Raw genomic sequence first — 12496 nt, 5'->3', positions numbered from 1 at the left:
TTATTTCTAATGCATTCTAGCTCTGAAGCACTTCAGCAGCATTTTAACAGATGTCTAAAAGATTCTAGAGATGTCTATAATATGCTAGATACCGCTAAAATGCTCTAGAATCTAGAGGATTTTAGTAGTATCTTAATAGATTCTGGTTGTAAATAGAAAATTCTAGTAGTATCTAGTGCATTTTAATTATAGAGCATTTACGTTGTTTCTAGGGACTTTAGTAATATCTAGAATCCTCTACATTTTAAAGGATTTAGTGGTATACAGTAAAGTCTAGAATTGATTAGAAAATATTCTATTAATATCTAATGCATTCTAGTTTCTAGATTACGTTAGTAATATTTTAATAGATTCTAACAATATCTAGGAGATTCTAGAGTCACTAGAATCCTCTAGAATTTAGAGAATTCTACTATTTTCTGATTATAGAGCATTTAAGTTGTTTATAGCGAATTCTTGTAATATCTAAAATCCTCTAGATTTTAGAGGATTTAGTGGTATCTAGTAGGTTCTAGTTGTAAATTCGAAAATGTTAGTAGTGTGGAGTAGATTCTAACTTAGTAGTAAACTAAGAACTTTCCTATCAGATTACTACTACATCCTCTAGATTTCAGAGGATTTATGATAACAATCCCTTGTATTTTATAGGATTTAGTGGTATATATTAGGTTCTAGTTGTAAATTTGAAAATGCTAGTGGTGTACAGTGGATTCTAGTAGTAATCGAATATCTTTCCTATTCAGATAGAGGTTTTTAGATACGTTGATTATAATAGAAAATTTTAAAAAGAATCCTCTAAATTGACCGAGTTTTCTATTGAACCATAATGAAGGATATTTTTATGTCAATTGTATTTTGTGTTCTTTATAGAATCGAATTTACAAGAAGTAACAAGAGCGTAAATGACAGACTTTTAGGTTATTTTCTTTTTTATTTTGTCTTGAGGCCTTTCGGTTAATTATACCCTTGTTAAATAGATATAATTAACTCTTTTCCTTTTCGTTGCAGTTTTTATGAATGGGGATCGTTTGTAGCGAACAATAAGAGAAAAATTGGACACTAGTTTCTCTAAATGCCGGCGGTTTACAGGGGGAAAGCAACTTAAAATAACAGTTACCCCTGTTATTTTGATTTTTTAATGTTTTTTTAAGCATAAATGAATCCATTTTAAGAAAGAATTGATCAAAATTTCGGTTTTTTTTTTAAATCGATAGTTTTATTTTAAGCCAAACACCCGAAAATTCGGGTGTTTGGCTTAAAATAACACTAGTTTTTCAGTGTTTTACGTCATTATCTACGTTGTTTTATGGATTAAAGCATTTCTGATGTTTCATTTTTGTGTGGCAAAGCGAAACAAAACCGGAAACGGAAGCTGCTAACGATTTTTTTTGTCAAATATTCGCCTCGCATCCATTACGTCGCGCCGCATCTTTACGCATCCACTAAGTCGCGCCGCATCCTCTCGCATCCACTTTTAACACTTGAAAACAATAATTATTAAAACTTTTAAAAGCAAATATCTTTCTAATGACGAAAATGAACGGAAAAACAAAGCAAAAATCTAATAAAAACGTTAACAAGATCAATTAAAAGAGCAGGAACCTCCTTTGAGACCGAGCTAGCAATTATCCAATCCACAGTTCAAGACGAGAATATAGGCTGTGTTAATTAAAGTTTTAACACGATTGGTCCTGTGGCACGTTTCTTTCAATCGATAAGAAGTTCATAAAGTTAATCTAAGACATAAGCACATAGAAAAGTTTTGAAAGAAAACACACACACACAGTTTTTAATCATCCCTTCCATAGTTGGCCATTCAATACACATCCGGATTCTGATCATTAATCTAAAGAGGAAGCGGATTAAGGAGTATACTTGCCTTTGATAAGAAGAAATTTCTTTGAATGACTGTGTCAAAGAAGGTAGCAAACTGTATACAGAAGAACGAGGTGACCGTTTAAAAAGCACCTTCAATAAATATCTACATTATCGATCTAACACATGACTTTTTTTAGTACAGAACTAAAAGGTTGAACGTCCTAACAGATGATATCTTAACTTAGAAAAGAGCTGCAGAAAACTTTAATTTTGATCTGTTTATAACGAAACGTTATCCGTATTTTTTAATGGACGGTGTCAAAAACAGGTAAACATCCCGGGTGTGCGAATCGGCAAACAAGATTCCATACATTAATATAATTATTTAACGAATTATCGAGCTTACAGTGCATTAACTCGAGTTATGAATTCGTTTTTTTTATATATTTTTTTCGGTGATTTAGCATTGAACAGAAGTGCAGGAACCTCGCTCCAGTGACAAAACAACCGTGGTTAATACAGGCAGGCAATAAGGGAGTGCCCCTGCTTGGTACACTAACTGTTGTTGAACAATAAACGATTTTCTGTAACGTGTCATCATCTAAAATCAAGGTCGATGTTGCTAACAGAAGGTTTCCAGATAAGAGAATGCGACCCGTTTTCCGTAGGGAAACATTAACATTAACATATACCTCTTATTATTATAATAATAATAGAAAAAAAAAAATGCAGTAAAAATATCAAAATCCTTTGTTCTACTTGTTATAAAAAGGGCACGAATTGTTTTGATAATCGATCCGAATTCATCGCGTGTTTGTTTACTGTTGTTATAAATCAGTACACTTGTCAAAAATATACCAGGTTTATAAACTCCTCCCCGGTTTCTGTTATCGATAAAGGTGAGTATTCTGTCTGTCTGTGTGTGTGTGAAGTATTTATTTTTATGTTTTCTGTCTGGAAAATACAAAAATAAACAGCTTTTATTGTGTTGTATTCTATGTATGAAACACAATAGAATCTATACAGTATACACAAAAAAACGTTTGGGAAGTAATTTAACAATACAGAACACGGCTTTGTTACGTTGTTTTTGTGACGTTTTTATTTGTTGGCGTTCTCCGTTACGCTTGTGATATATGTGTGACGATTGTGTTATGTTGTGTGTGTAGTATGCTGACGTCTGTGTTGCGTAGACTATTATGCTTATGTCCCGTTTTTGTTTAGTGTTTTCTTATATTCTGTGTGTTTTTATGTACTCTAAGTTGTGTTTTGTGTTACGTATGTATTTAATATATCATACTTTATGTTTTGTTACGGTCTACTCCGGTATTTAAGACGTGCTTAAGTGTCGTATATCACGTTTCGTTACGTTGTGTGCCGTATTTTATGTTTGGTGTGTCGTGCTACACTGCCCTGTGTTTGTGCATCTGTTCTATATTTAATGTTTACTCCGACGTCCTTCAAAATCGCTGATGATCTTCGATCGAAAAAGTCACAGAAACCCCATCTGATATAGGAGTTTCGATTTAATACGTTTAATCGATTGTGAAAGCGTATTCCTGGAATGGCCACTACTTCTGCATACATCAAGGTGAAAGAGGACAAAGAGGTTCAGAAGGGCAGACAGCTATCATTCGAACTCTGCTCTATGAGCCAGTTGCGGATGAGTGCCTTTGTCCGAAGCTCATTCGATTGTGAAAGCACCAAAATATCAAGAATTTTTTTAAAAACCCGTTTTTGGAATGTCTAGTCGTTTGGGTCACTCAACCTGTATTCCAGAATGGCAATAAGTTACCAGGCGATGCGTGTGTTTGCAAATGTTTGAAACACTTCTACACGCGTTTAACAGCTGCATTTTGACATTTTTTACTGTCATTTACCGAAGGCACAATTCGTAGAAACCGTGCAAATTGGCCACTTGTTCCACCGTCAGTGAGATCCCATTTAACTGGGGTATAATTTATGGAGAAGTGGCTCGATCCCCCCTACACTTTCTACTACATAATAACCTAATAAATAGGTATTTTCTAACAATTCGGAAGACGTAAAACTCTATAAGAAAATAATTTATGGAGTGTTTGCGACGTACTGACCGAGTATAGATCTAATTAAAGACTTTTCTATCTTCATAAAAGCCATACTTCCAGTCTTATCTCGGTGATAATGAGCGTGTACTTTATGTCCTAGTCATTTTTAAAATGTACAGAGCCTAAGAACGTTTATAAGAAGCACTTTTACGGCTTGCAGAAGCCAAATGTATGCAGCTTACAGTCGTAAATTACATAAAAACGGCAGAACAAATGACTGAAAACGTCCTTTGTTCTATATCTTTTCTTGTTATTCGGCACTCGAAATGACTTTAGTTGTTAGGAAAGTAGCAGGAAGCCATCGCTTTTTCTGGGCAACGTACAGACAAACGAACTTTCGAAGTGGCTTAACTGGTCGTTTTATATTTGTACTGTTAATCTTCTAATAATAATTATTTAAAAAGAAAGGGGGAAGGAATAAGAGTAATGAGGTGACAAACCATTCAACGTGAAGTGTTTCAAACGGGACATTGAACCTGATCATCGTTTCTGCTTGTTTGAAACATTAAAAAAAAAAAAAAGTTGACAACAGCAATAATAATAATAATACGTTATATAATTTTATAGCTTAAGAGCATTTTATTTAATTACTTTTAACATTTTTAATTGTTTAAAATGTCATTTCAGCAGAAGTAATTAAAGAAAGATTAATAATGTGTCGAAAACTTTAATCGCTAGACCGTGCAGAGGGGGGGAGGAGGTTCAAAAATACCAAACCCTGGATTTTAGCCAATACCTCCTAATCTTAAAGGTAAATACCCTGCTGTAGTAGGTACATAACTGTACTCTCCCCCATAAAAACTTGTCTTATTCCCTTGGCTATGCATACTATTCGACCTTTGACTTCACTCTAGGAAATCGCATCCGCTAAGTCTTTCGCTTTGCAAATTATGTAGCGTGCTTTTCAGCTTTCACTTACTTTTGTTACTGTATTCTAGGAAGCTTAAGTAAGATATTCAGGGGAGCTCTTTCATTACCGAACGGAAATAATTGCTTGCATCGATACAGTTTAACCGGAAACTCCACTAAATCGTGTAAACATGTTTAAAAAATATCGCAGATCGCAGCCTTCCTGTCCGGCCGACGTTCTTGCTCTTCACTCAAGCTTGACTCGGATGCGGTTCACTTGTAACCCATCAAGGAGTATTGTTTTGTACGTTAAACTATTTACTTTACCTTCTTTTCTGAACAGTATACAAAAGATACATATAAGTTCCCGACTATGTAATATTCCGCTTCCTCATCGCATACACGTAATTAAATATCAATGAAAGAGGGGAATACGTGCAGAATTTTATTAACCTTCTCTGATTTTTATCGCTTTAATCTATGGAAGTTAAAGCTATGAAGTCAAGCGTGAAGGCCGACTCGTTACGATAGAAACGAGAAACTGGGGATTTCTCATCCATGAATCCTTATGATCTATACCGAAATTTAATTTATCTCTTATAAAATAGCTTTAAAATGACTGATTTCTATAAAAATGTAGGATCAATTTACTTTAATATAAATATAACATTCGACAAAAGATCTAAATGTGTAAGTGGGATTTTCCATTCAAATGGCGGCTTTATATGTTAATCCGCCATTTGCCTGGTAATGTATATAATTAATAATTTTTTTTTAAGTTTAAAATTTTACCTAAAATTGAATATTAAATTAATTTTAAAAAATTATAAATTGTATTTTTCATGTATTAGAATATAAATATAAAAATACATTTGTTTAATGACTTTTTAAAAATTTAAATATTAACGTTTTTTAAATCTAAAATGGAGACTATCAAACAACAAGAAACCGCCATCTGGTGAGCGTAGTTTCAATTTATTATTTTTTTAATTTAAATAATAAAATGTACTTTATATCACATTTTAAAAATTGATTTAGATCAATTAATTATTTAAATATTTTATTTTATTTTATTTTAATTATCAGAATAGAAAATTTGTATATTTAAAAAATGTAGAAAAGTTGTAATTGTATTTTATGAATAAAGTAAATGTATATTAATTATTAATATATAATATAAAAAATATAAAATTATCTCATTTAGAATTTTATAATAAATTATTTGTTATTAATTATTTAAAATATACAAAATGCTAGAAATAGTACATGATGCGCCATCTCGGAGAAATATTTCGAATTAGTAATTAAAAAAAAAAAAAAAAAAATAGTCGTTTGGTAGAAAATCAAAATTAATGTCAAAAGAGGGCGTTAAAACTTCATTATTAGCGCCCTCTTGTAAATTTGATGTTTATTTTAAAAGATTTAGTAAAATGTTTACAATTATAATTTTCGATCTGAAATAAATACGCGGAAAGAAATTTAAATATTTAACAAGTTATTAATCTTTAGAGAAGCTGTAAAAAAATATTTAAAAAAAGATCTATCCATTGAAGGAAGAAAAGCGGTTTTTTTTAATGCGAAGGTAGAGCAGAATGACCTTTCAACGATGAATCATGGTTCAAGAAAATACACGTGACTAAAATTCGGAGTAGATTCTTATCAAGAATCCGTTTCAAGATAGAATTAGTTGTATCACGAATCATAATAAACTCTTATTATTTTATGTTAAGTAATAATTAATGTTACAATTCGGGAAGATAACTATTGTTTTCCATTGCTATATAACCGGTACAGAAACATATGTTACGGTAGCAGCGGGACTTCACGAAATTAATTTTGATTTATTTTATCCTTAAAAATTATGTTAATAATAGTTTTCGTAACTCATAAATTTATTATTTTCCTTCGGCTTTTTTCGTATGGTCCTATAAAAATAAGGTAATTAATAAAGAATAGCAACACCGGCGGTATTCAAAACATTATAACTTGCGAATTATAATAAGTAACTTCTAAAAAGATTGAGGGTATATTTAGCACATTATCTGCTAACGAATTATCGATTATAGATTTCAAAATTTAAAATCATTACCAGAATATTATTCCTTCGTTAAACTAGACTACAAGTAGACCGCACGTAGGAGTACCAATTTTTTCTGAATAAAGTTAGTGCATGTGCATAATTATTATTAAAATACATTTTTATTTCATTCATAACACTATATATAATAGCCATTTTTAAATATTATATAAAAATACCGATAATATTCGAATGGCAGAATTATTACAGATAATTTAACACACTCATAAAAAAAAAATTATAAATTTACATAAATTACAATTATTATTTTAAATGACATCAAAAATTTTTAATAAGCTATATAAAAATTTTAAAAAATGTATTGTATTAATTTTAAAAATTATATTACCTATCTTCACCGCTTGAGGACCGAAATCAAATACGATTCACCTACGTCAGCCGGAAGAGCTTACGACAACGGAAAACGTTACACGTCATCGCAAATCAGCCAATAGGGTAAAGGGGGAAATGACGTATTCCGGTTTGTTAGTAAACAGAAGAGGGAATGGAGAAATGTAACAAATTACAAATTATACAAGTTTTTACGGATTTATAACGTGTTTTTCTTTAATTTAGTTAAATAACCACGCCATGTTTAATATAATTCGTGCTTTATATAATCTGTGATCATTGTTATGTTTCATGTTGGATACCTTTTAGGCCTAACTGTGCATCATTTGTGAGTTCAACAAAAGGTAAATGTATGAAAAATGTGTCTTTTTAAGTGGACATTTAATCACGTGACAGATCCCCTATTTAAAAAGCCTGAAGTATTTTTCAATGGTAAACTCACATGTACACATTTAAAGACATCAACAAGAAGAGAAACTAGCTGGAAGGCACCATTCATTTATAAATTATATGCTCTGGTGTTTATGGGATTAACCTGCTTACAACTTTCAATGTGCTGTTAACACTACATACTGTCTACTCGGTGTTAATACTACATGCTGATGATGCTACATGCTAACTACATGCCGACTACACAGTGTTGATACACGTGCCGACTACATGCTGTTTATGATACACACCGACTACATGCTGCCAGGTTGATGTAGGCCGAACTACATATTCGTATAAATGTTAACTGTGTATAATAACACACATATATATTCAGTTATGTGATAACTGTATAGGTTTACATTCTCATAAGTGTTAACTGCATTCATCTGAGAGTTAATCAGTTGTGCACACATCAGTAGCAAAACATGTTTTTTACATAATTGTATAAGTACTATTAGAGCAAATGTACTTGCTATTTAAACAAAATTAACAGTGCTCCACTATGAATCTGTTCTAATATATCACAGATGAGTAATTGGAATTCACTCTTCTTTATTCTATCTGATAATTACTCATACTTCTGGTATATTCTATTAATTTTCAAGGGAAAATAGAACATTTTGAAGGCATTATGCAAGCGATATGTATCATTTCCTGCTTGATATTTTATAATAGTTTCTGTTTTATATTCAATAAGAATTTCAAATTCACCCAGTTTTAACATTCAAAATTTGCGTTAAGTAATTAAGAACAATGGATTTTTTGACACCTTAAAGTCCGAGAGTGCTCGTTTATAACAGTTCGTCACATTATACAAAAGAGCAGGCTTAGATATACTTCAATTGCCTTTAAATCTACCCCGTTACGCTATAGAATTTTGAGTTCTGTACCGTACACCGATAGGCATAAACTAAGCTTACGTCGTCCCCGTTTTGTTCTTCGGAGAAAATCCCCAAATTTACAAAACTAACGCCAAATGAGTATATGGAAAACAGCCAGAATTTTAATGAATATATAAACTTTAACATGCAATAACTCTCACATAACCTAGTGCATCCCAAAAAACACAAAACAGAAAGTAGGGCAAGTTTAACGAAAGAAGACCAAGAAACATCCGCACAAAAGTCTTTTATTTACATCAAGCGATGTAATAAATTAATTATAAAACTTTATACAAGTTAATAAATTATACAAGCTAATTTATGCAGTAAGCAAAAAAAAGAAAAAAAATGAAGTGTATTTAATTTTTCATTTTTGCAACAATTCACCTCAGTGTGGTGAAAGATAAACACAGGGGAGAAGGTTTAGAAGAGTGAAAAACACGATAAACAAACAAATTAATACTTTACCAAGCATAAACTGACATTGGGCCATGGCAGAGAAGCAAAATAAGTCAAAGTTTTTCCTATTGGTCAACTAGAACGAAATGTTTTTTTTTTCTACCTATTGCTTTATTTATTTATTTTACAACGTACAGTACTTTGGGAGCGTTTTATATAGTTTCCAGGCGAATAATAAGAAACTGGTGACGCGTATAAGTTTAATGTACGATAAATGACGATGATGATAGTTTAGTAACGGGCTTGAGGTTGCATGGGAAATGGTACAGGTTGAGTTGGAGTAGCAAAGTTAGAGTTGCGGGCATAGTTACACACGCACACACACACAGACACACACACACAGCCTGTGTATGTGCTGGCTATTGACATAGGACTTATCAATGGACGAGTAACGTTTTTAAACGTAGGCTGTTCAAATGGTGAAGCGTAAAAGAGCTGGTTCGTGCTCCGGACATGATGAAAATCGTTCGGAAGATGGGTAAGAATCTGCAGTTTTTCCGATCGTGGTTTTGTTGGTCGTCGCACTCTCTTCGTCAACCGCCATATTCGCCGTGATAGCACTCGCGTCTTTAATACATTTTTCTCGCTGCTGTTATCCTCTAGCGCTTAAACTGTAAAAATTTCGTTTGATAATCGTCCTCCCCCGTTTAAATTATCGCACGCGACTGTTAAAATCCCTATTCGAACTTTTATTAAATCGTGCTTCCTTTTTAACGTTCTCGTGGCAGCCATCTTTGTTAGTTTTGCAATTGGTCGGCGATCGTTTCGGTTTTTTAATACGTTTAAATCGCCTTTATATACTGTTTTGTAGACGTGCGTGGCCAAGTTTAATCTTTCCGCGTTTTCATCGAACAATTTTCTTTCTAGCATCATGACGTCCGATATTCGTGGTAATGATGATGTTAAGGTCAATAGCGAACCCAATCAGGCCGGACAAGAACTGTCTAGCAGTCAGTGTGTGAGTAACACTCGTAGTAGAACTCAGAACAGTACTAGAGTTACGAATATCGTACAGAATACCGATAACAGTAAAGAGGAGAGTGGTATTTCGCCCGACAAGATCAGTAGAAGCTGCACCCTGGGCCAGAGGACTAGCAACAGAATATCGAAGAGACCGAAAAGAGATTCTAGCCCTCCTGCTACACAAACACAGCTAGCTGCTAAAAAGAATGGTAAGTTTTTACTCGTTTATTCCCTTACTAAAGTAGGAATTTAATTAGTTACGTCTCTGCTCGATAACTTTCCATCTCCGTCTTAATCCCGTGTCCCGTTGGTCTAACACCGAAGTTGTCGGTGTTTGCGGCATGCGGGCTCCCATAACGACGTTAGAATTGTTGTCGGTGATTTGCATTCGGACCACCGTTGTAATTTAACTATGGAATCGATATTTGCTTTTGAATCTGTTTAATTAAGTGATTACTTTATGTTTACCAAGGATTTAAGTTGGGTGAACGTCCCTCTTCGTAGAACGGCATTCTAAATGGAAGTTATTGGTTTGTGTATATAAGTCGCATTAATCTGTTGAATGCGATTACCTTTTTTTTCTTTGTTTTGTCCCATCCGGTTGTCAAGGTGACGAAATCCGAGACAATCGTAAACAGTATTGCATTTTTTATGAAGTTGGTCAAAAAATTTTACTGGATTTTACTTGTTTTAATACGATCGGAGGTAACGGTAATTAATTTCGTTTAACTTTTTATGTGGATGGCCGAATGTTAAATGTACCTTGTCAAATTTTGGATTTTGACTTATCTTATATCATTGGTAAATTATTTATAACAATGATAAATTATTAATGAACTGTTGTATTAGATAAATACTTTGCTCTAAATGATATTGATAGATCCGAAAAGCAGTTAGCTCAAACATTCTTACTACATCCGATACGCCGTTTCTAGCCTGATAATATTTGGCTTTGGTTGATGTATAGCAGTTAGCTCTTTAAACATGCGTGTAAAGGGTTCTAATCGAATTTTTTCAAACTAATTTAAACTTTTTATTACGAAGCTTGAATTAACGAGGACGGGGATATTAATAGAAACCCGAAATTTTTATTTTCTCTTTCTTTTAAAAAGCACTTTCTTCGTAAAGATGGTTAACTTAAACTTTATAATACTATACATATACTTAAACTTTTATATCACCCAATTGTTTTATATTAATCATTCTAAGATGAATTTAGAAGATTGATTGAACATATAATTTAGCATATGAACAAAGCTTTAAAAATAGAAAAAAATCAATACTAATCATGCAAGTTTTTGATCTTGTTTCTGATGTATTTTTCTTAAAATTATCCACAGATATGTATAGGGAGAATTTAATTAATTTCAACACATTCTTAATTAAGAATCTACTTAATTGAGTTCGTTGTTAATATATAATTGAAAAACTTTTTAAATTTATTTATTACGTTGTTTGATTCCTAGACTAATTCATTAAGATCAGAAGCTTACTTGAGGTAGCTGACCTTTCCTCTCACCTAGTTTTGTATGAGTTACAATACTTAAATCTATCCTTGCTCTATAACTTCTTTGTGTTTCTGAATACTCTATCTTTTTGATGCATCTACATTGATTAAAGTGTATAATCGACCGTAAGAAGTCGATAATAAATCACTATACTGAAAATCATTGTATAGTCAATTAATATATCTGATATTAATTAATTAAAAAACTCAATCTACATAAATGACAATGCATCAAAACAAATAGGATACACAATAAAAATCATTATCAAACAGCTGTATAATATGACTGTTGCACACTTTATTAATTATATATTTGTATTCAAAAGTTAATTTAATTAGAAAAAAGTATACATCCAGAGTGAGACAATGCGTAGTTCTCCAGGAATACCGACTTCTCTTGCCGTTAAGTCCACGGTGGCCAAACGGCAACTTGCGAGCCACGCAGCTCTTCTAGACCCTTACTGCTGCTTCCCTATATTTAATTTTAATAATTAAATAAATGGGAATACATATTGATTATATATAATAATAGAGTTTCAATAGAGAATGTGGCTCTCGTATTTCTGACGGGGCAATATATGGCTCCCAGGGCCGTGCCGTGCTATGATGCAGAGAGGTGGCACCATAAGGGGGCGGCATAAGAAACATTTAAGGAGCAGAATTTCAAATACTTGCATCGTACCGAGAAAATCTACCGCACGATCCCGATGGCTCCTGTCGTGTCGAGTTTGCTCGGCCCTGCTTTAAGTAGTAGTACAGCGGCCGTTGTATTTTGAGTCGACACTGATGCTTTGTTTTCCAAAATATGTACACTAAGTTACAAAAAAAATGCTTTTGAACAATTAAATAATTAAATTTAATAATTTATACTATATATAGTTAGAGAATAGACCATAATATATCTCACTATTATTTATGTATTCTATCAATAAATTTCTTCTATATTAAAAGTCATTATTTATTAATTTTTATGTTAATATATTTAAATTTTTTAAAGAATATTACAAAGAATCTTCGGTCTTCAATTGTCACGTTTAGTTTGAAGATTTCATTAAAAATAATAATTTAATCA

General features: G+C 32.4%; 1 protein-coding gene across 2 annotated transcripts in view; it reads left to right on the top strand.

Annotated features, from left to right (window-relative positions):
- Positions 1–7294: 7294 nt before the first annotated feature.
- LOC136972589 (protein cramped-like) overlaps positions 7295–12496 on the top strand; it is a 62957-nt gene continuing 57755 nt past the window's right edge. The window contains exons 1-2 of one of the 2 annotated variants that reach the window (XM_067267162.1): positions 7295–7526; positions 9822–10126. In XM_067267162.1, the coding sequence (XP_067123263.1) occupies positions 9826–10126 (301 nt within the window). In that variant the 5' untranslated portion in view covers positions 7295–7526; positions 9822–9825. Of the gene's footprint in view, positions 7527–8871; positions 9433–9821; positions 10127–12496 lie in introns of those variants that run through there. The other variant, XM_067267161.1, reaches the window with a different exon arrangement.

Source organism: Centruroides vittatus, unplaced genomic scaffold (genome assembly GCF_030686945.1).
Source record: "Centruroides vittatus isolate TY-2023 unplaced genomic scaffold, ASM3068694v2 contig_298, whole genome shotgun sequence".
NCBI classification, from domain to species: Eukaryota; Metazoa; Arthropoda; class Arachnida; order Scorpiones; family Buthidae; genus Centruroides; species Centruroides vittatus.
This window is presented reverse-complemented; position numbering and strand designations above follow the sequence as displayed.